Below are 21,954 nucleotides of genomic sequence, written 5' to 3'. Positions count from 1 at the left end.
GTCTGTAAAATGGGGATGATAGAAACTTCCTCCTAAGTTGCTGTGAAGATTAAGCAGAATGAAATCATCGTGGAAAGCCTGTAATACTCAGGAAATGCCACAGCCACAGTTTCTTGGCCATTTCCCTGACATGAAGTCGGTGAAGGCAGGGCCCAGTTCTAGCTCATGCTAGGATCCCCAGCTTTTAGGAAGTGCCTGGTACAGAGTAGGCATGTAATGAGCATTTCTGGAATGACTGCTGGGGATTGCCAAGGCTGCAAACTGGCAGACACCACGCTTTTAAAATCTGACCTTGAACATCTCTGTTCGAGGCGGCTCATGCCAGTTTACCAAAGCTAATCCCACAGCCGAACACCTCACACACTGCTCGTATCTGTCACCTGCCCAGCCCGAGAGCAGGTGGGTTTTCTGTACCCCGTCTTGAGGGGTGGTGATGGTGTGGCTTTCCCCCATGGCTGGAGCTGAAGGAGGGGACTGAATGAATGGGCCGAAAGCAAAACCACTACATCTGGGTGCAAATCAGGTCTACCCCTACCAGCTATGTGACCTCAGGCTTTAGTTTGCTGAGACTCAGTTTCCCCATTTGTACAACGGGGCTAATAATAGTCCCTACCTTCCAAGGTTTCCAGGAGGATGGCCAGAGCCAATGAATGTGCTGATCTCACTGTGTTGTTGGGGCATGTAAGCGCTCACTACAGGCACTGATACGGAACAGGTGCTCAGCAAAACCTGCTGAAGATGTGCCCTGGGCATGTTGATCCAGGAGCTGTGCTAAGCTTTAGCCTCGTTTATCATCCAAACCGGGACATATTATGAGCAAAAAGGGGAGCTTTTCATTATTCCGGCAGGGTCACAGGGATTGGCTAAGGTCTGTCCTAGGCAAACAGGAACGTGTGATCACCTTACATTTAATACTCTTATGGGAGAGGCACATTATTGTTCCGGATTTACAAACGGCACACTGGGGCTCAGAGAGATTGAGTAACTTTCCCCAAATCACACAGCTGAGAGCAATGGAGCTAGTGTTTGAACCCAGGAAGTCTGCTTCCTGAGCCCTGCTTCTGCTTCTGCATGTGCCAGGCTTGCAGCAGGGGGGTAGTGGGGTGAAGTGCGGGGGAGGGGGGGCTCCAGTCAGTACTGGGTGCTGGCATCATCCAGCTCTCCTCCGGGTCCAGAGTTGAGTCGGATCGCTCCCCCCTGGAGCCCACAGCATGGAGATGGCCCAGTATCGGCAACAATGGGTGCCCCCTCCCCCACCCCGCCTCTGGCTGCTGCTCCAGCCCGACAGTCATAGGAGCACAAGGAGCCACTGGGTAGGCCTGTTAGCTACCAAGTCCGGCTGGCATCACTGCCAGGCAGCCCCTCTGCTTCAGTCCCTCCAGAGGCTGCGGACATAGCCTGGCCCATTTCAGCTCTGCCCTTGACTGGCGGCTGCCTCCACTCCCAGGAGGCAGCAACAGCCCGGTGAAACCCCCCCTACACCCACCCCCCAAAGGAAGTCCTCCAAAGGAAGCATCCATGGCTAATTCCTGCCCCTTTCTCATCACTGTCACTGTCAGACATAGACAGGCCCGGTCACCCATGCCATCTCCAAGTCCCCGAGACATGCCTGAGCATTCTGAGAGGTCCCCAGCTTGGCCTCTCACTTACTTTGGCTTTTATGATGGTGCAGTGCAGGGAGCTATTGTCCTGGTCGTAGAGAAGGCTGAACTCCAGGGCACCCAGGGTGGCTGAAGGAGGCCGAGGCAGGAACCAAGAGAATATTCGTTCAGTCACTCGGCAAACATTTCCTAAGTACTTACTATGTGCCCAGTCTGGTGGAGGCACTGAGCCTACAGTGGGGAAGACTCGGTCCCTGCTCTGGACACCCCATCCTGGTAGACCCTCCTTTCCTTCGGAGCTCTCAGCACACCTGTGGTCACTTACTCTCACTTAATCGTGTGTGCAGCTGCCCAGTTACTGATTTCCCATCCTGCTAGACCGAGAGCCCCCTGACGGCAAGGGCTGTGACTATCTCGTTCATTGCTGTGTCCCCACTGGGCACAGTACAGAGGACACAGTCGGTGCTCACGTAGTCACAACAGGAAGAAATGAGTCTGAGCATTTGCTTTTGCCTCTGCCTGGAATATTCTGCCATTTTCCATCAAGGAGAGGCGACAGGACGGGTCAAAGCCAGGCCACTGAAAATGACCATGGGTCACTTCTTCCATCTGTGTCCTGTCTGTCCCCCTGACTAGGAGCTCTTGCAATGCTCCCAACCCCACAATACATATTAGATCCAGACACTCGTCCATCCATGTCTCCCTCCGGCACACAAAGGCCATGGCAGCTCTCCCTTGCTGCTCCGACACACCCAGGATGACTGTCACTGGGGTGTATTGTGCATGTGTGTCCCTAGGACTCTGGGACTGAATGGGCAAGGCCTAGAACAGGCACTTTACAAGTCATTGAAGGGATGGATGTAGGAGGAAATGTCTAGGAATTTTTAAATTATGGTTAAGATATTACTTCTAGAAGATATACGTTAAAGAGTTTTAGAGGCTATCAAAGTACATACATCTAGCTAGAAAGAAAGACATGAAATGCTGGGCCATGTGATATTTCCGTCTGACTCGCTGAGGAACCACCAAACTGAGCATCGCAAATACAGTCAAACCATATTCTTTAAAATGATGCAGACGGTAGCTCTGATGTTCCGTGTTTATCACAATAAAAATACACATAGCTTCTATTCTTTAGAAAGCTGATGTTGCTTTGTGAAGTTAGTAACACCAACCTGTATCTTTATAACTTGGTTGGTATGTTTATTAGGCTTGGCATACAGGGGCCTGTTCCTCTGCCCCCGGGGACGACACCCCAGAGTGACTCTCCCCAGACACTCCTCCCGTAAGTGCCACCTACTTGCTTCATCCGAATCGTAGCTGTTGGCTTCTTCCTCCTCCTCCTCTGGGGGTGGGGGCTGGCGGGCAGGGGCCACGGCAGGCTGGGGGGCAGCAGCAGAGGCTTGGGAATAGGGGCCCAGTGGGGGGCCCGCTCGGTCGTCCCTGGCGCCAACTGCTGAGTAGCCCCCAACTCCCCCTGTTCTCTCCTCCCGGGGTGGGGCAGTGGCCCCGGCATAGCCAGAGTCACCGGGAGCCACCTCTGCAGGGGAGATGGGGAGAGGGCGGGAAAGAGTCAGCTGAGTCTCTGTGCGGTGACATCAGCAACTGCTGCAGTGTTACCGCTAGTGATAAGCACCTACTGTATACCATGTGTTTGGCAAGGTACCAGAACCATGCAGCCCAGCCGTGGAGGATTGCCAGATCCAGCTGACAGGAGGCCAGGGGACCAGAATCACCCAGACCAGCCATGGAGGATCACCACAACCAGCTGACGGGGGACAGGGGTACTGCATCATGTTATTCACGGGTCCTCTGAATGTTGCCTTTATCAAAACCACCTAGGGAAGCTTGCAAAAATGGGTTCCCGGGCCCCACCCAGACTCAGTAGGCAGTGCCATGGGCCTCTCTGCTGTGTGTCCCGGGGCAAGTTACTTAATGTCTCTGAGCCTCAGTTTCCTCACATGTAAAATGGGAATTGTAATACCTAGAGGTGCTCAAAACTAGTAGATATTCTTTTAAAAAATTACTACATGGACGGCACTTAAAACAGTACCTGGTGAGCTAGAAAGCAATGAGTAAGCCGTAGCTCTAGTAACTGATATGAGTCATACTCCTCATATGAAGAATCACCATCTTTTAGCATGATCCTAATCCACTCCAGGCCATGGGCTAAGGTTTTATATGTCTTGGTTTGCTTAATCTTCCCATCGACTCTGTGAGGTTATGCCCATCTTAGAGATAAGGAAACAGAGGCTCAGGGAAGTTAAGTGACTTGACAGCTGGAGAGGAAAGGAGCCTGGATTTGAATCCAGGCAGTCTGTGTTCTTAACCACTGTATGTGCTGTCTTTTTCTAGCTATGTCATCTTAGTGAGGACCATCTAGAGTTTTGGAATTAGGAAGACCCCTCAGAGCTCATCAGATGGGTCTCTGGGCACAGAGGGAGTGAAGGTCTGGCAGCCCCTGCTCTCCCACAGGAAGAGGGGTGCCCACTGGGCAGATATGGGAGGAAAGAACACTTGCCTGGTCTCTGATCTGGAAAGCGTCCTGCGGGTCCAGTGCCGGGTTTGCTGCCTCCTGGAGGCCCTGAATGGGGAAAGAGAGAGCGACAGAGCAGACAAGGTGGTATCATTTGGGTGTTCTTCCCTATCCCCCTTCATTTAAGGACTGTGGACAGAGGCCTGGAGGCAGCAGGTGATGGCCACAGGCACCCAGGGATGCAAAAATGGTCCCACTGGGGGTCTCTGAGGTCAGAAAGATCTGGGTTCAAGCCCCAGTGCTTCCTTCCTGGGCCTCAGCTTCCTCCTCTGTGAAATGGCTGTGTCTCACCGACTGCTACAAAGTTGATAAATGAAATGGAATTGGAATTGTTGTGAGGTGATATGCAGGTTTATGCCTTGACTCCACCATCCACTACTATGGGATCATTCCTAGTCCAGTGGATTCTTTACAACTACATTTCCCATAGCATAGGATGCAAGGGAGAGCCACAGAAGGGGGCTTGGAGTAATGTTGAAACAAGAAACAGCAAGAAAGTCATTTCAGTTCCCACTGCCTGTCAATACCGACTCCATCATGGGAACGTCTCATTTAGGTGCTACTTCGTCTCTAACACCTCTCTAACTTTTGTGAATTTCCCTTTTGAGCAAAAAAGAACAGGCCTTGGGTTCAGACCCTTCAGCAGGCCGGCACACAGACAGTCTCACTGCGTGGTTCTATTTTCATCGCATTAATTTTTATAATTACCCCCTGCAATGGGTTGAACTGAACTCCCCAAAGGATGCTGAAGTTCTAACCCTCAGTCCTTCTGAATGCAGCCTTATTTGGAAAGAGGGTCTCTGCAGACGATCAAGTTGACATGAGGTCATCAGGGTGGGCCCTAACACCAGACGGCTATGTCCCTTAAAAAAGGAGAGATTTGGACACAGAGAGGTACGTAGAAGGAAGACGGTGTGAAGACACAGGGAGAAGGCCACCAACCGGCCAAGGAAGCTGTGGGCCAACGGGAGCTTCTCCCTAAAGCCTCCAGGAGGAGCCACCTCTGCCAGCACCTTGATTTCGGACTTCTGGCCTTCAGAACTGTGAGACTATGAAGATCAGTACTTTCAGGCCACTCTGTGCATGATACTTTGTTAGGATAACCCTAGCAAACTGCTCCGTGTCTTTAGGACATGGGATACCGGGTTCTCACATTATGACAGGTTCCTCTTAAAATAACACAATGTTAACTGCACCAGTCAGGCATTATTGCTACTGCTTTATGCAATCCATATTCGTATGGATTTTCCCATATTACTCATCTCTTTGGTCACCATGTCCTCCTGACTCTCACACTTCTGGGAGCATCGGTCCCCAGCACTTCCTTGAGAGAGTCTGCGATACCAAGTTTTCTCCATTGCGTTTTTCAAGTGAATCGATTTCAAGAAAGACGTGAAGTAAGAGGGCAGGTGGCAGGTGCATGAGTTAAGGACTGTGAAAGGGAGTGACAGAGCCTGAAGAAGCCTGTCATCATGGGTCTGTTGGTGCCCTCTCACTGTGCCCATCTTCCCCACCTGGAGGATTACTCATGGTCAGGATCTTTGCAGAGCTGAGGGTTTGGTGGTGGCTGTGGCTTTGCAGAAAGCCGGGCAGGCTCTGGAAGCAAGGACAGGAGATACCGGGGTCCCAGCTGAGTGACAGTCTGGGTGGGCAGGCGGCAGGTACCTGGCTGTGCGGCCTGGGGTGGCGCGGGGCTCTGCATGGTGGCCGGGGCGGGTCTGGAGGCCTGCACGGAGTTGGCCCGTCGCAAACCTGCAGGGGAAAAGAAAGAACCTGTCTTGTTCTGCGCGTGCGCGCGCACATACCCGCGCACGCGGACACAGAGTGGAAGCAGGAGGAAGCCTTGAACTGGTCTGCTGGCACGAGGCAATGCCTTCTGGGTTTGAACTGAGTGCAGACCCCCTCCTCCTCTCCGTGCCTTCTCTCTGTGCCACACTCAGACCCCCTGTGCAAGTCACAGCAGTGACACGGGGGGCAAAAAGCAAAGGTTTCATGATGCTGTCTCCACCTGTGTGACCTTCTGCAAGTGTCTTGCCCTCTCTGGGCCTCTGTCTCCTGATCTGCAAAATAGTACCTCCCTCCTAGGGTTGCACAGAGATGCTATGGTACAGTACAAGCAAAGGGCCCAGAATAGCACCTAGCATGGAGTAAACTCTAAATATTATTATTATTAGAGTAAACTCTAAATATTAATATATTTTTTTAAAGATTTTGTTTATTTGACACAGAGAGAAAGAGAGAGAGACCATAAGTAGGCAGAGAGGCAGGCAGAAAGCTCCCTGCTGAGCAGAGAGCCTGATTCGGGGCTCAATTCCAGGACCCTGAGATCATGGCCTGAGTTGAAGACAGAGGCTTAACCCACTGAGCCACCAGATGCCCTAAATATTATTATTGTTGACTCTGGTCTCCGTTTTCACACACACCTAGCTCTGCCTCCAGCTTCTCATATAAACTGTGTGACTTGGGCTGGTCATCACCTTTTCTGAACCTCAAATGTCTCATGGAGGCAACAGCTCTGTCTATAGGATAACTATAGGATAATAATGACTTAACATTTATTTAATGCTTACCATGTTCCATGTTTCAGGGACTTTAAATATTACCTATTTAATCTCTATACCTCATGAAGTGGGTGCTTTATTATCTCCATTTTACAAATGGGGAAGCTGGACACAGAGGACTAAGGAGCTCACTAATGTCTCCTTATTGGTGTGGCAGAGCCAGGGTTTTAATTCAAGCATTTGGTCTCCAGATTCTGCCTGAGACCATCAGATGCTACTGTCTCCTGCGCAGCTACTGGGGGATCCAAGGGGATAATGTACATAGCAGTGCCTGTGTACATACATCCAGAAGGTATGACATTTCTGGAAGAAAGCTCTGTCCTCGTGCATTTCACTGGTCTGGATCCCACCTTTCCTGAACTCAGCTCTTTGTTGCTGGAGGGGTGCTTGAATGCTAATGACAGCAGGTAATTTGCAACCTTTGGCTGGGGTCCTGCAGTAGCACTGTGGTTTGTTCTTTTGGGTCCTTGTTCATTCATTCATTCACTCACTCACTTGCTCATTCAATGTCTACCAAGAGCCAATCCCTAGAAAAGATGGACAAAACCCATCTTAATTCCTCTAAGAGTGCATGGTCCGGAGGAAGGAGACAGACCCTGAGATAATGAGCTTATAAAACAGCAGTAATAGCCCACATTCACTGAGTGGTTCAGATGCGCCAGGCCATAAGCATCACTTTCTGGAACCCTCAGAACTCAAAGTCGTGTGTGGTCCCCATTTTGCAGTAGAGAAAATGGCAGTTCAAGTGTGCCCAAGGTCACTTAGCTTGGAAGCAACTAGGACCTTCAACCACGTTCGTCTGACTCCAAAAATAACCTGGGGCAGGTTATGTTATACCTGCCCCAGGAGGTAGAAAGTGAATAATCATGCACCCTGGGGTCCCACGGCATGCCGGGCTGTGTTCCGAGAACTTTACAAGGACCACTGTGAGGTTTCAGTTCACTTAACCCTTTACAGCAACCCCAGAAGATAAGACTGATTACTGCCATTCTTTTCATTTTATAATAATTGAAAGCTTGCTGTCTTGATCTGTAAAATGGGAACATGCAGCTGGCAGGTGGTAGAGCTGAGTGTTTGTGCTCTGTTCTGGTGTTTGTGCCCTTGACACTGAACTGACATGGCCATAGAGGTAAATAAGGAGCATCGCAGGGGATGGAGGCAAGAGGCAACCTTTGGCTAGGGGGACGGGAAGAGCTTCCTGGTGTAGGTGGAGTTTGGACTTGGAGTTTGGGCGTACCAACATGAAAGGGCTATTGATGCCCAGACAAAACTCTGCAGCCTAAAGAAAAGTCAGGATGATTTTGGTTTATTCCAGGGCACTAACTCCATGGCCCAGATCTGCAAAGAAGGGGACACTGGGAGGTGTCAGGATTAATGAATGGGACATGCAGGGCTGACTTGATTCTTGCTGAGGATCTGGGACCTGAGTTGCAAGTCACCCTCAGAACTCCTGACAGAATTCCCTCTGGGGCTTAGTCTGGCTCATCACCGAGGGCTGCCGGCATGACTGCGCCTTTTACTACACAGCAAGGGCATCCGGGCTGCAGGAGATCGGGAAGGGCTGCAATCGTCCCTTCTGCAGACGGTACAAAGAGGTTAGGTAGCACGAGGTGGCTGGAGCAACAGGCCCCTCTGAGTAACCCCAGTGCCCCCAGCGAGGACTTGAGTCGCCATACTGTGGGATGTGTGAATGATATACAAATACAAGATGCTGGCCCTTTGCTCAATATCCTTCTGTGGCTCCCTAGCTCCTTCAAGAAAACATCCAAACTCATATATCTAACTTTTCAGGCTCTTGAGCAATGGTTCTCAAACTTCGGCCTTCACGGAAATCACTGGAAGAGTTTCCTTAAGAAGTGCAGAGTCTGGTTCCTGACCCCAAAAGTTCTGATTTAGTAGGTCTGGAGTGGGGCAGAGGAACGAGTGCTTTTTAACACACACCCAAGGTACATGGATACACTGATCCCCTGTCTTCTACTGCTCTCAGGGAAAGAGATTCTGGCATTACTATGTTTTAGATGGTGACAAGCACTAATTAAAGCTGAGTGTCAGTCCTCTGGGAACTCAGAGGTGGGAGCAATGAACTCAGCTCAAGATGGGGCAGGTGGATGCTAAAACTTCCTAGATGGCAGTAGCATTTACTCTGACTCTTGAGGGACAGGGGTTCAAATCTGGCTCAGGAGTATTGTGTGACTGTCTTTTCCCTCAAGAGGCAAAATAATACAGAGGCTAAAAGCACAGGCTTCATATACAAAAGTTCACTAAAAATGGATCAAAGAAGGGGCGCCTGGGTGGCTCAGTTGGTGGAGCATCTGACTCCTGGTTTCGGCTCAGGTCATGATCTCAGGTTCGTGAGACTGAGATTCTCTCTCTCCCTCTGCCTCTCCCCACTGCACGCTCTTTCTCTCTCAAATAAATAAATAAATAAATATTTGGAGTAACTGAATATGACTCCCAAAACACAGAAAACAAAAGAAAAATGGGACTCATCAAAATTTAAAACTTTGGTGCATCAAAGGACACTATCAATGGGGTGATGGGGCAGCCCACAGAATAGGAGAAAATATTGACAAATCATAGATCTGCAAAGGGATTAATATCCACAATATATGAAGAACTCCCATAACTCAACAATAATAACAAACGTCCCAATGAAAAAATGGGTGAAGGGCTTGAACAGACATTTCTCCAAAGGAAATATACAAATGGCCAATGAACACACAAAAAGATGCTCAACATCACTAATCATCAAGGAAATGGAAATAAAAAATATGAGATACCCGTTCACATGCATTAGGATGGGTACACACATACACACACTACACAAATGTTGGTGAAAATGTGCAGAAACTGGAAGCCTGTGTATTTCTGGTGAGAATGTAAACTGGTGAAGCTGCTGTAGAACCAGAATGGATGGTTCCTAAAAAATTAAGCATACAATTACCATATGGTCCAGGTATCTCACTTCTAGGCATAGACCTACCCCCCCCACCCAATTAAGAGCAGAGACTCAAATGGATATTTGCACATCAATGTTCATTATTCAGAACAGCCAAAATGTGAAAACAACCCAAAGATCAATCAACAGATGAATGGATAAACAAAATGTCTATCCATGCACGGGGATCTTATTTAGCCTTAAAAAGGAATTCCGGGTTGTGATACATACCACAACATGAATGAACCCTGGACACAGGATGCTCAGTGAAAGAAGCCAGTCACAAAAGGTCACATACTATGTGATTCTATTTATATGAGATGCCAAGAATAAGCTAATCCATAGTGGTTAGTGGTTACCAGGGGCTGGGGGAAAACGGAATGCAGAATTATTGTTTAATGGGTAAAAGATTCAGTTGGGGATGAAATGGCTCTGCAGCTGGTTAGTGGACAGTGTGCACGCACTTAATGCTACTATTAAAAGTAATTAAAACGGTAAATTTAATATTAAGTGTATTTTACCACCATTTAAAAAGATGCTTTCTTTAAAAAGCACTGTTAATAAAAACTTCACCTCCAGAAGAGAAAAACAAGCACAAGCTTTGATGTTGGACAGACATGGGTTTAATTTCCGGAACCAATGATCAGCTGTGTGACCTTGGCCCAGTGGCAGCACTTCTCTGAGCTCAGTGTCTCCACTGGTAAAATGGTAATAATAGAAGTCTTCATAACAGGGTTGGGGGCTGTGACAAGGATTAAAGGAGATGTATGAGAAGAGCTTGGGCCAACATCTGGCCCATAGTAAGTAGACAACAAATATCTCGTGATGTTGCAGAGCTGAGAAATCCTCCTTTCTCTATGAATCTGAATCACAGGTTCATTAGGGGGGTGTGCACAGTGGATTAAGCACAGGGTACGTGCCCAGCTCTCTTGCCAAGAAGAAGAAGAGGGACTAAGCTGCAGACCCACTATTGAGGAAGAGAAGCCAGAGGTCAATATGGGACCTGAATATTCAGCCCACCCAAGTTTGGACACAGTCTCATGTCCTCGCTTAAAAAGGAAATGAAGTGGCTCTAAGGGATCCCACAGGAGGCAGGGAGCTTTGATCTCTCTCATCCAGCAGACATTTTTCCCAAAGTCCATGAACCAAGGACTCCCACCAGTGGGCACTCTTGGCAAATAAATCCCCCGCGAGTACAGCCAGAGGTACTGGGCACCAGTGAGCCGAGAGCAGTATGAGCGACATCCTGGCCATGCTGACCGACCCTGTCTCATGGACAGCAGAGGCCACTGGCCAAGAAAAATAAAGAACTTGAGTGGGTCTGTGAGAGGGAAGTGTCTCAACTCTGCTCAGAGACACATTGCATTTTCCTCAGGGCTTCCAGAGAGGAGGGCAAATCCTCCTACTTTTCCTGAAAGTTAGCATTAGAGCAGGAAACAGATATTACCAAACATATCTGTTTAGAGGCAGAATTGTTTCTCAGTTGTCTTTCCAACATCTAATGTGGTACGTAGCAGATGCTCAATAAATACAGAATACATGGACTAAAACACTGTCACCGCCATTCCTTTGGATTCTCCTCATCCAGGAAGCCCGTCTGGATTTGCCCATGTCTCCTACCTGCTGGGTTCCGGCTGGAGTCGCCGGCAGCCCCACCGTGGCCGTGGTCCCAGCTCTCTGAGTCCCGGCTGGTTGAGCTCATGCGTGCCTCAGAGGCCCTGCGCACAGGAGGCCCATAGCTTCCTCGCCCGGGTGCGGAGGCTGGTTCAGGACCTGGAGGGGAAATCGCATGTTAAATGGAGAAAGGGCAACAGAGGGATCGGATAGAAGGATAGAAGGGCTCCTGTCCCAAAATACAAGACAGAGTCAGCAGGACCCACCTGTTTTCTGACCTGGGCCCCTCCTGTCTTCAGTGTCACCTGGAGAGAGAGAGAGAGAGAGAGAGAGAGAGAGATATGATGGGGAAACCCTTGTTTTACAGTTTTGGGTGAGCCCTCACTTAAGGAGCGCACAAAGTTCCTGCCACTCTCAGGAACTTTTATAAAATGAGCTGGAAGTCCCCTCGCCCACCTTCCCCTGGGATGTAGCTCCCATTCACTATTTCACATGATTTCCTTTGCATGCATGAGCCCGTGTGAGCACGCACAAGTTTTAAAAAGAACAAACTGGGATCATTAGCCAAGGATCATACAAACTGTTCTAGAATGTTATCTGTTCGCTTGAGTTTCCCCAGGACTCACCAGGCATGCTCCAACCTCAGGTCCTCTTGCACATGACATTCCCAAATGTTCCATAAGCCCTCTCTACCAGCTCCTCAGACAGCCCTTCTGTGACCTTTCCATCCAACACAGAGCCTCCTGCCACACCTGTCCCCTGCACCTGCTTCATCTGTCCTCCGGACCCCATCACTATCTGGTATTACGTGGTATTTGGCCGTGCTGTTTGTCGAGTATCTGTTTTCCCCAGGACAATTTTAGCCGCTTGAGGGCAAGGATCTTGTCTGTTCCACGTAACACTGTAGTCCTGGGGCACAGAACAGAGTCTGGAACTCCCTGGGTGTTCAATAAGGTTTTGTTAAAAGAGTATCGAAAGCTTCTATCGTGGGCATCATTCCAAATCCATAATACACATTTCCATCATTCGATTTTAAAAGAGGCCTAATATAGCATGGTGTGGTTGTACCATCATCCATTAAACAATCCCATTAATGGACAGTTAGGGCTTTCCAGGGGTTTTGCTACCATAAATAATGATACAGTGAATACACTTACACAAATATCTGTTTATATTGGCCCTTTGATTGTTGCTAGATATATTCCCAGAGAGGGACTGCCTGATCATGTGGGACGTACACTTTGAATTTTAATAAACTCTGCCATAACACTTTGCAAAAGCCTGGAGACGATTTATAGTCTTACCAACAGTTTGTAAAGTACCCATGTCCCCTACCTCCACCAGCACTGGATGTTACCACCAATAATTTTTCATGTGTCACTGTGCAATGCTGCTGATGTTTTCTTTCTAGTGATATGAATGGTTTGGGAGCTATTTGCTTTGTCCAGAGTTTATCTGATAAGCTCATTCATACTATCGATGTGTGTGTTTGTGTCTTTAACATTATACGATATTGGTTAATATTTACTAAGCACTACATTCTGCAAAGCACCTACCATCTAGTATCTCATTTAATCTTCACAGTAACCCAGTGAGTTATTAACCCCATTTCACAGACGAGGAGAGTCTCAGAAGGCTAGGTGACTCATAGAGCTAGAACTGAGATTCGGGTCATCCTGGTCTCAGATGTCCCAGATCTTGATGGTGAGGCTGTGCAGTCTTCCCAGTCTACAGCGGGGAAAGCTTAACCAGGAAGAAGGCTGTTGCGGAGATTAGACTGGGGGCTCCTTGGGGATGTGGTGTATGTTGAGAATTCAGTAATTCTCTGCAAGGAATAGACCTGGCTTGGGCCACATCGGGAAGAAAGCGTCTGGAGGATGTGTTTTGAGTGCCAAGCACTGTACAGGACCCCTTGAGAAGTCATCTTATGGGAGACCCAGTAGGACATTTCAGCTCGGAGACCTTCGACTACCACCTACCTTTCAGAAGCATTGCTGGCGGCACTGACCTCCAGAACTGACATTCAGACCAGATTTTATCACTTAGTGTTCACTGAGCTCATTACAAGGGCCTCGTCTGGTCAAGCCTACTGGTCTCCGGCAATTAAAACATGTTCGTATTAGAGTTGCTTTTTTCCTTCTTTTTTATTTTTTTGCCTCTCCCTTTTATCATTCATTTTACTAATTAATAATATTATTTGGATAAGGATGATAATATCTATAGCCATGGTAATTTCCTTTTAGCAATTTCCCTTTTACTCATCTTTCACTTTTAATTAGTACAATTTCAGATACTCTACTGATGGTTGATAGGAGTCGCAGGGACAAGGAGGTCCTTCCCAGCAAGTCCCACTCAGGCTCCAGTGTGTACCACGATGATGGGAGTCTCTCAGTTTCTAATTTTAATTTCCACCTCTGTGGTACCTCTAAACACTCCATCAGAGATGACAACGAAAGGTGTTGGCCGCCTGGTATTGCTGGAGAGCTCCCTGTGCGACCCTTTCCTTTTAAAAAGTTTTTATTTTAGGGGCACCTGGGTGGCTCAGTGGGTTAAAGCCTCTGCCTTCAGCTCAGGTCATGATCCCGGGGTCCTGGGATCGAGCCCCACATCGGGACCTCTGCTCAGCAGGAAGACTGAGTCCTTTCCTCTCTCTGCCTGCCTCTCTGCCTATCTCTGTCTGTCAAATAAATAAATAAAAGATTATTTTTAAATAATCTTTAAAAAAAAGTTTTTATTTTAATTTCACCATTGGACAAGAGTGTTACCATATTGCACTATACGATACGATAGTGCCGCTGTATCACACTTCACTATGCAGTGTTACATTCATCCCAGGTGTACAATATAGTGACTCAATACTTAGACACAAGACCCTGTGCTCATCATGACAAGTGCCCTCTTCCATCCCCGTCACTTCCTTCACCCATCCCCCACCGCTCCCCTCCAGTAGCCATCAGTGTGTTCTCTACAGTTAAGGGACTATATCTTGGTTTCTCTCCCTCCCTTTGCTCACTTGTGGCCTCTGGAATTCCACATATGAGTGAAATCATACGGTGCTCATCTTTCTCTGCCTGACTTAGCATTATACTCTCTAGCTCCATCCATGTTGTTGTAAATGGCATGATGTCATTCTTTTTCATGGCTGAGTAATATTCCATTGTGTATATTTCTATATTTATGGCTACCATGTCTTCTTTATTCATTCATCAATTGGTGGACACAGGCTGCTTCCCTATCTTGGCTACTGTAAACAATGCCACTATAAACATTGGGATGCTTGTACCCCTCTGAATTCGTGTTTTGTATTCTTTGGGTAAATACCCAGTAGTGCGACTGCTAGATTGTAGCGTAGCCCTATCTTTGACTTTTTGAGGAAGCTCCAACTGGTTTCCTGGGCTGCTTTCTTGAAAAGGGTTCTTCCTCTGAGCTGCGCAGAGGACAAAGGGGTCCTAAACCCAAGCCCTGAGGCTGGCTGTCCACCAGCTAGGTGGAAACACAAGACATGATGTCAGGACATGCTCCAGGTAGACCAGTTAGCCAAGATGTGTCCTTGGTCTTAAAAGGAGAAGTTGTTTTGCCTTACCTCGGCTCGGAACCCGGGCCGCATGCTTGGGCTCAGGTGTGACCTGCTCAGGAACAGCAGGTTCAGTGACAGGTTGCTGGGGCTTGGTCTTCTTTATGGGCATAGGCTGTGGGAGGACCTGTTTGGGGAAGCCCTTGAAGAACCATGCTCCGGATCGCTTCCACACCTAGGGGAAGACAGGATGAAGACACGGCGGCCAAGCACTAAGAGTACTGCTTCCACAAGTGCCAGTTTTTAACATTGCTCCCTGCAGGGGGCACCTGGGGAGCTCAGTGGGTTAAAGCCTCTGCCTTCCTCTCAGGTCATGATCTCAGGGTCCTTGTATGGAGCCCCGCATTGGGCTCTCTGCTCAGCAGGGAGTCTGCTTCCCTCTCTCTCTCTGCCTGCCTCTCTGCCTACTTGTGATCTCTGTCTGTCAAATAAATAAAAGCAATCTTTTTAAAAAAATACATTGTTCCCTGCCCACAGTACAGAGCCTGTCACAATTCCTATGTGACTCACACACTATCCCCCAAACACTCAGTAGCCGGGTCTAAGTATACCCATTTTCTTGATGGAGAAAGCTGAATGTCAGAAAGGTGAGGAACTGCCATAAGGTTACCCCACAAGAGAGTGGAAGGACCGTAAGTGGACTCCAAGCCTTCCACCTCTTAAATGTGTACACTCCCTACTTCTAGGAAGAGAAAAGTCAACGGAAGGGGGAGAAGAGAAATTCACTCAAACATCACTCTTCCGCCAGCGTTCACCGCTGAGCTGGCACCTCTGTACCAATCCCTTACCTGGTTCCCCAGCCCGCGGCTGCCACCCTGTTCCCCTGGTTACAGTGAGGAAGGGGGAGCTGGACTAACACGGAAGGGTGTCCCCAAAGCCAGACGGGACTAATGCACTCACCTCTCTCTGCTCCAGGCAGATTTTGCATAACCACACGGGATGCGGGCGGTTATTGGAGGTCTCCACTCCGCACTTGGTGCAGACATTCTGGGGACAAAATATAGGCCAGAGCACACTCAGACATGCCAGGCTCTGTCTGAGCTGCCAGCGATCGGGGCAAAGGGCCTGGGAAGGGTGGCCGTTAAGCCCCATTCTCTCTTGATGGATGTCAAGAGCTTGAGCTCTCTCTCTCTCTCACCTCCCTCCCATGGCCAAGGCCAATTAAGATTCAAGTTCCAGTCTGAGTCTTGCTTTCCAACAACAAGAACTAGAGTTACTCTCCAGCCCTGGATGAGTAAATTCTCTTGAGTTCTCCAAGAGTCCCTGTGGGGTCCGAGTTTTCAGTGTCCACACAGGGGAGATCATGGACCTGGTTTTCCCAGTGGAGAGGCCCATATATTTGTTTGTTTATTAAATGGGTTCTTCTTTCTTTCCCCATGAATTGGACCTAACCTGGCTTGTGGTTGCAGGTTCAGCTCTCTGAGGAGAACAAAGTTATCCTTATAAAAGCTATGACTGTGTGATGGTTTGAACATTATATTTTGGCTGAGTTGCCTGGCAGTCAAGACAAAAAGGAAAACCCAATAGGTCATGAAGCTTTTGCTATCTCATGGACTACAGCCCGTAAGTGTTTTAACTTGGATAAACTTTCCCCGGTATTGCATTCTAAATGCTAAGGGGGACCCCAAGCAGGAGATGCCAAGTGACATCATGGATGTCCCCAGCTCAGGTGCTCCCCCGCATCCCTCTCCTGGGAATCGGGCAGAACCAAGGGTAGTTGTATTGTGTCCTGGAACTCATGGGCCGAATCAAGGGCTGATAGCTTGAGGGGAAGGTGCAGGAGGAGGGAGCACAGAAGACTCCCCTTCAAGAAAAAAATGCTCAAGAAGCCCAATCAATGGCTCTAACTTGGCCGGAGAGGATCTTTCTAAGCCAGGGTAAGAGAGGCTGGGCCAACCCTCCATGTACACACGGTGTAGACACCTGCCTGGCACACTTTTGAGCCTGATACATAACTCGCTCAGCCACAACCAGGACACTTGGAGACTTAACCATAGCTCAAGTCCTAGTTCACCCTGGATGGAGCTGAGGTCCAAGGGGACAGAAGAGTCAGAGCATCTTCTCGGACAGGAACCAGAATCAGGGCTGCCTAGAAGATAGTCAGGCATGGGAGCACCTCCAAAGGAGTATATATGTTGGCAAACATGCTTCAGGAATCAAGTTCCATCCCCAAGACCCAGGGCTTGGCTGGAGCCCAGGTCTGGCCCCGTGCATGAGATGGGCGGGGAAGCAGGGAGAGAAGGGTGGCGGTACCTTCTTACAGTCCTCACACACCACACAGGCGGAGCCCAGCATCCCCAGCTGTTCTCCACACAGGATGCAGCGGTTCACCCCATCCCCGGCCACATTCTTCCTCATGTTCTCCAGACGGTCCACCAGGCGCCTGGAAGCAGATGCAGAGTCAGGAGGGCTCTACAGGACCAGGGACCACTGGCATCTCCCACGGTATCAAGCTGAGGTCTCCCTTCTCTGAGTCCTGGGTTCCTGAGTGTCTGATGGTCACTGCTGGACTCTTCCCCAAAATAAGGCACACGTAGGTGAAATTCTGATACGTGTTCAGACCACGGCAGACCCATGTCCCATATCGTCCATCTCTTCTATTGACCTCAGGCTAAGCACCTGATCTAGACTTTCTCTGTCTCCTGTCACCTCCTCCAGGGAAGCTGCCTTCTGAGCTCCAGCTCTGTTTATCTAATTGTCTCCCTGACGTCTTCACTTGGATGTCTTCATTGGCATCTCCAAGTTTACTTGCAGCTGCTCGTCATCGTGGGTCTTCTCTATCCCCATCCCTAGCACACCTGCTCCCCTTCCCGGGATGCAGCTGGACCCTGCCCCCACTCCCCCCATGGGCCGAATCCCACCCGTGGGCACCATGGGCATGAGAACTGCTGGGAGACAATTTGGGAATCACAGGCTCTAGAAGATCTCCGGCCGCCCTGCCTGGCAGCCACCTGCTGCAGACTCTCCCCACAGGCCTCTCTTTGTTCCTGCCTTCCCCTCCAAGTGCTCTGACTCCCAGCGTTATAAATAGCAGCTTCTCCCTTTGTGCTTCATTCATCAGAGAGCCGCTCCACCCCGGGAGGGGCCAAGAGCAGCCTGTAGGCCCCCAGAGCCTCCACTGTGACCCACATTGGACAGAGCTGCTTCGGGAGGCTGGATGCGCAGAGCCAGAGCGACCCTCTCCTTCTCCTCCTCCTCTTCCCTCTCTCGCCCTCCCTGTGCTCTCCCTAGAAACTGTTTCTATAGGATGACAGGCGGGGCAGTCACCAGGCGCCAGCCCCAGCCTGAGGTCGCAGAACCTCCATCTAGAATGCCATTTGCTGGTGTTTACTGAGCACTTACTATGTGCTAGGCGCAGAGCGAAGCCCTTCCCCTGGATCTTCTTAACGAGTCCCTCCAGCAGCACACTACGCTGAGCACTATTCTTGTCCCTATTTTCCAAGTGGGAAACCTGAGGGGTTAAGGGATGTACACCAGTCTCACAGTGGGAGGTGGAGAAAGCTGGGATCCAGACCCAGGCACAGTCGGTCTGGAGTCCCTGTTCTTAACTGCAATTCCACCCAGCCACTCTGTGGCTCTGGAACAGAGCCACAGGCATCTTCTTCAGCGGTCTGATCTCCACTCTGCTCAACACCGCTTGTAGCCCCCGCACTAAGGGAGACCCTCAGTCATCGGTAAGCACCAAGTTACACACACGCAGTTACCCCGGCTGGTTCCGTCCCTCTGCCTCTCACTTGCCCGAGCTTGGGACGAGACACCCCGCAGCTGTCCCCAGCATTTTGTTTCCCTGAAGAGCCCTCAATGTACGGTTGAGAAATCTGAAGTTTGGCCCTGGATTTTGCCTCTCTGGACTTGTTTCCTCATCTGTAAAAGAGAAGGTGTCGGGCTGAATCAGCGGTGGTCAAACTGTGCTTTATGGCACCCCAGGGTTCCTTGGTGAATTCATGATGACACTTTCCTCATACACATTTTCCTCTTTTACTATTTCTTCCTTTATCCACTGCCCTAGCCAGGAAATGGTGAGATTTTGTTTGTTCTTCTTACTCTTGGCAGGGCAGGGCCCCCAGCACAGAGAGGGTGAGAGACTGGCCTGGGGCTGCTCAGCGAGGGTGAGCATCTAGTTCTCTGGGTCAGGAAATCATCGCTGCTTTCCATGAAACCCTTCTGGCTTCCCGCCTCAGGTCAAGCCTCAGGAAGACAGCCCAGACCAGATGACCCAATTCTAAACCACAGTGCGGTCTACTCAGGAGTCTCAGAGGCTTTCCTGCCTCTCTCGGAAAATCAAGGCCACAGACTCACTCACCATTTAAACCCGCATTCTTAAGACTCTACCCAGATGCTTGTTTCTTGCACCGTTCACTCCTAAATGCCAAAAGGCCCCATGAACAGGCCTTATATGGGGAGAGTCTCATTAGCTCCTATCAGTACAGCAAATGGCATGGAAAAACAACAGATTTAAGATCATTATTCAGAGGTCTCAGCTCAGGAACCCTTGTTACTCATGAATTCGGCAGAGACCAATCAGGACAGAAACGCACGTGGGCTGGGACGAGCACACCTTCCTTCTCTGCTCCAAGATCTTTCCTGCAGCCCACTCGTGTGGATACGCTCCCTGCAGCCCCCGGTGCTAGGACCTCAGCATGGACAGCTGCCACTGCCAAAGGTCATAAACTTAGCACGGAAACGTTGCAGGAACCTAAATCGAAATTACAACACGGAAGACCGCAGGTCACCGATGGGTCTTTATCCTGGTGATGAAACATTTTGGCTTCTTTATCCCAGAAGGAATGTGTGTTCTTACCAGTCTTGGCAGGAGCACCCTGTGTGCACCCCAAGGGATGCCGGCAACCCTCCGTGCATTCAAAAAGGATACGGAGGCATGGAGCCCTGCCTCCAACCTTGTCAGCTATGGGTCTGCAGATGCCCCCTGAGCAGCCCTTCGGGGAGCCATGCATGGGCATGTGGAGGGGTGGGGGGGTGCTCTCAAAATTGGATCTGCCTGGGGATCACATGGGGAGAGCGTGCAGTTTGGAGACAGTGATGCTGTGGGATGGAGGCGGGGTCTGGGAATCTGAGTCTCAGGGCGGCTCCCTCTGTGATTCTGATGCTGCTGAATTCCTAGGCACACTGGGGAAGCACTGAAGGAAGAAAGGGAGCAAGAGGGCAAACCGCATGGGAGAATGTCCTCCTTTTTATGCTAAAGGAGGAAAAAGACCCCCACCCCAAAACCCAGGATGTAGAACTGTAGTCAGGGTGCAAACTGGGATTTGGAACACATGCAAAGAAATTCATGAAAAAAAAAAAAAAAAAAAAAAAAGGGAAATCAGAAAGGAAACACACCCAAATATTCACAGTGGGAATCACTGGGTGGTGGGATTATAAGTAACGTTTATTTCCTTTTTTTTTTTTTTTATTTGCTTCTTTAATGCCTCTGTCTCCCTCCGTCCTCCAGCACCCGATTAGCTGGCCTCCCCATATGCTTCCTTAACCTCCCACCACGAACATGTGTTGCCTTTATTTTAGAAGAGAAAATACATTTTTGAAGCTAGAGAGCCGGGAAGGCAGGGTTAAAAGACGTGGTTTGAATCCTACCTTCTCTCTCTCTCTCTCCAGTCAAAGACCTTAAAAAGCCTCTGTTCTCTGGGAGCCCTTTTCCCAGACTTTACTGTGAGGGGGTTAGACGAGGTGAAGCTCAAGTTTCCTCCCACGGGCACCAGTCAGGGAATCTCAGATCCTGAAGCTGAAACGCCGCGACTTCCCAGGGCGTCTTGAAACAGAAGGTCCCTCCATGTCGAAGACAAGGCCCTCTCTGCATCGGCGGCCTGTTCTGTTTGCCTATCTAATGCCTCCACATTAAGAGCCCAATTAGCTGGACACCGTACGTGCCTGTCACTCTCTAGTTATGTCTTTACATGCCCGATTAACTTTACGACTACCACTCATGCCCTGCGTCCAGGAAACCCATCCATCACCAGGCTGGGTGCTTAAGGGGAGCTGCTGCTTACTCTGTGATGTTTCCCATTTCCCAGGACGCTTCCAGAAGCACCAGAAAGTCTATGTCTCCTCTTCTGGGTCCCAGCAGACCAGCCCTGGAGGTGGCGGGAAGTGGATTCTCAACTTGGTCTGAACTTGTTATCCGAATGGAAGCAGATGGGCTACTCATTCATTCCGATATTTATGGAGTGCTTGCCATGTGCCAAGCAGACAATGAGGACCCAAGAGGGAGCAAAACAGGTGAGTCCCTGCTTGAGTGGAGCTGGCATTATAGAGAGGGCTTGGGCCTTACTGAATTCATCACACAGATCATCATAATCACACTCATAGTAAGCTCTCTGAAGGACAAGTATCAGTGGTCAGGAGAAGGCAGAAGAGAGGGACAGGAACCATCAAGAAGGGACCTCAGAGGAAGCGACCATCGAGTTGAGATCTGAGCATAAAGAGGAGCTGACCCAGTAAAGAGGGCAAGAAAAAGCACTTGGAAGAAGAGGAAACAGCATGTGCAAAGGCCCTGTTACACACTCAGCATGACTCATGGGCTGGATGGAAGAAGATGAGGCTGGAGGGGTGGGCAGTGCCTGCTCCATGCTGGGTCTTGATGGGATAGCATCAAGAAGCTTTAGGTAGAGGAGACTCAACACCCCCATTTTGAGACAACAAGTGGACATAAGAATGGAGCCCTTGAGACACTCAGAGCTATGAGAGTTTCAGATGCTGCAGTGGGTCCAGGCAGAAAGAGGCAGGTAAGTTACCAGACTTTGTCTACATGTGGAGCTGGACCGGGTCTCTGGAAACCACAGGATTATCCCCTGTGGGTCTAACTCAGTACTGCTAAGAGTACAGTAGCAGGAGGGCCATGAAATCCCGTTGCCCAATAGCAGGCTCTGGGAAGCTGCCCAGTGTGTTAATTTCCTATTGCTGATGTAGCAAGTCAATGCAATCTTAATGGCTTAAAAGAACATGTATTTATCACCATCACGGTTCTGGAGACCAGATGTCTAACAGGGGTTTCACTGGGCTCAAGTCAAGGTGTTGGGAGGGCTGTATTCTTCCTCGAGGCTCTGGGAACAAATCCATTCCTTTGCCTTTCCCAGTTTCTAGCAGCTGCCTGTAGTCCTTGGGTCATGACCCTT

The 21,954-nt window shown here is 49.5% G+C and overlaps 1 protein-coding gene across 7 annotated transcripts in view; it reads right to left on the bottom strand.

Moving 5' to 3' along the window:
• The window catches only part of RPH3A (rabphilin 3A), a 261,251-nt gene that overhangs the window by 21,517 nt on the left and 217,780 nt on the right, over positions 1-21,954 (bottom strand). For all 7 annotated transcript variants that reach the window (XM_059408465.1, XM_059408470.1, XM_059408469.1 and 4 more), the window contains 9 exons: positions 17,078-17,207; positions 15,725-15,811; positions 14,834-14,999; positions 11,517-11,555; positions 11,257-11,409; positions 5,803-5,889; positions 4,123-4,185; positions 2,902-3,141; positions 1,651-1,730 (listed from right to left, as the gene is read on the bottom strand). In XM_059408465.1, the coding sequence (XP_059264448.1) occupies positions 1,651-1,730; positions 2,902-3,141; positions 4,123-4,185; positions 5,803-5,889; positions 11,257-11,409; positions 11,517-11,555; positions 14,834-14,999; positions 15,725-15,811; positions 17,078-17,207 (1,045 nt within the window). The remainder of the gene's footprint in view (positions 1-1,650; positions 1,731-2,901; positions 3,142-4,122; positions 4,186-5,802; positions 5,890-11,256; positions 11,410-11,516; positions 11,556-14,833; positions 15,000-15,724; positions 15,812-17,077; positions 17,208-21,954) is intronic.

This window comes from Mustela nigripes, chromosome 8 (genome assembly GCF_022355385.1).
Source record: "Mustela nigripes isolate SB6536 chromosome 8, MUSNIG.SB6536, whole genome shotgun sequence".
Classification (NCBI taxonomy): domain Eukaryota; kingdom Metazoa; phylum Chordata; class Mammalia; order Carnivora; family Mustelidae; genus Mustela; species Mustela nigripes.
The sequence above is the reverse complement of the archived record's forward strand: the minus strand, read 5'-3'. Positions and strand labels throughout refer to the sequence as shown.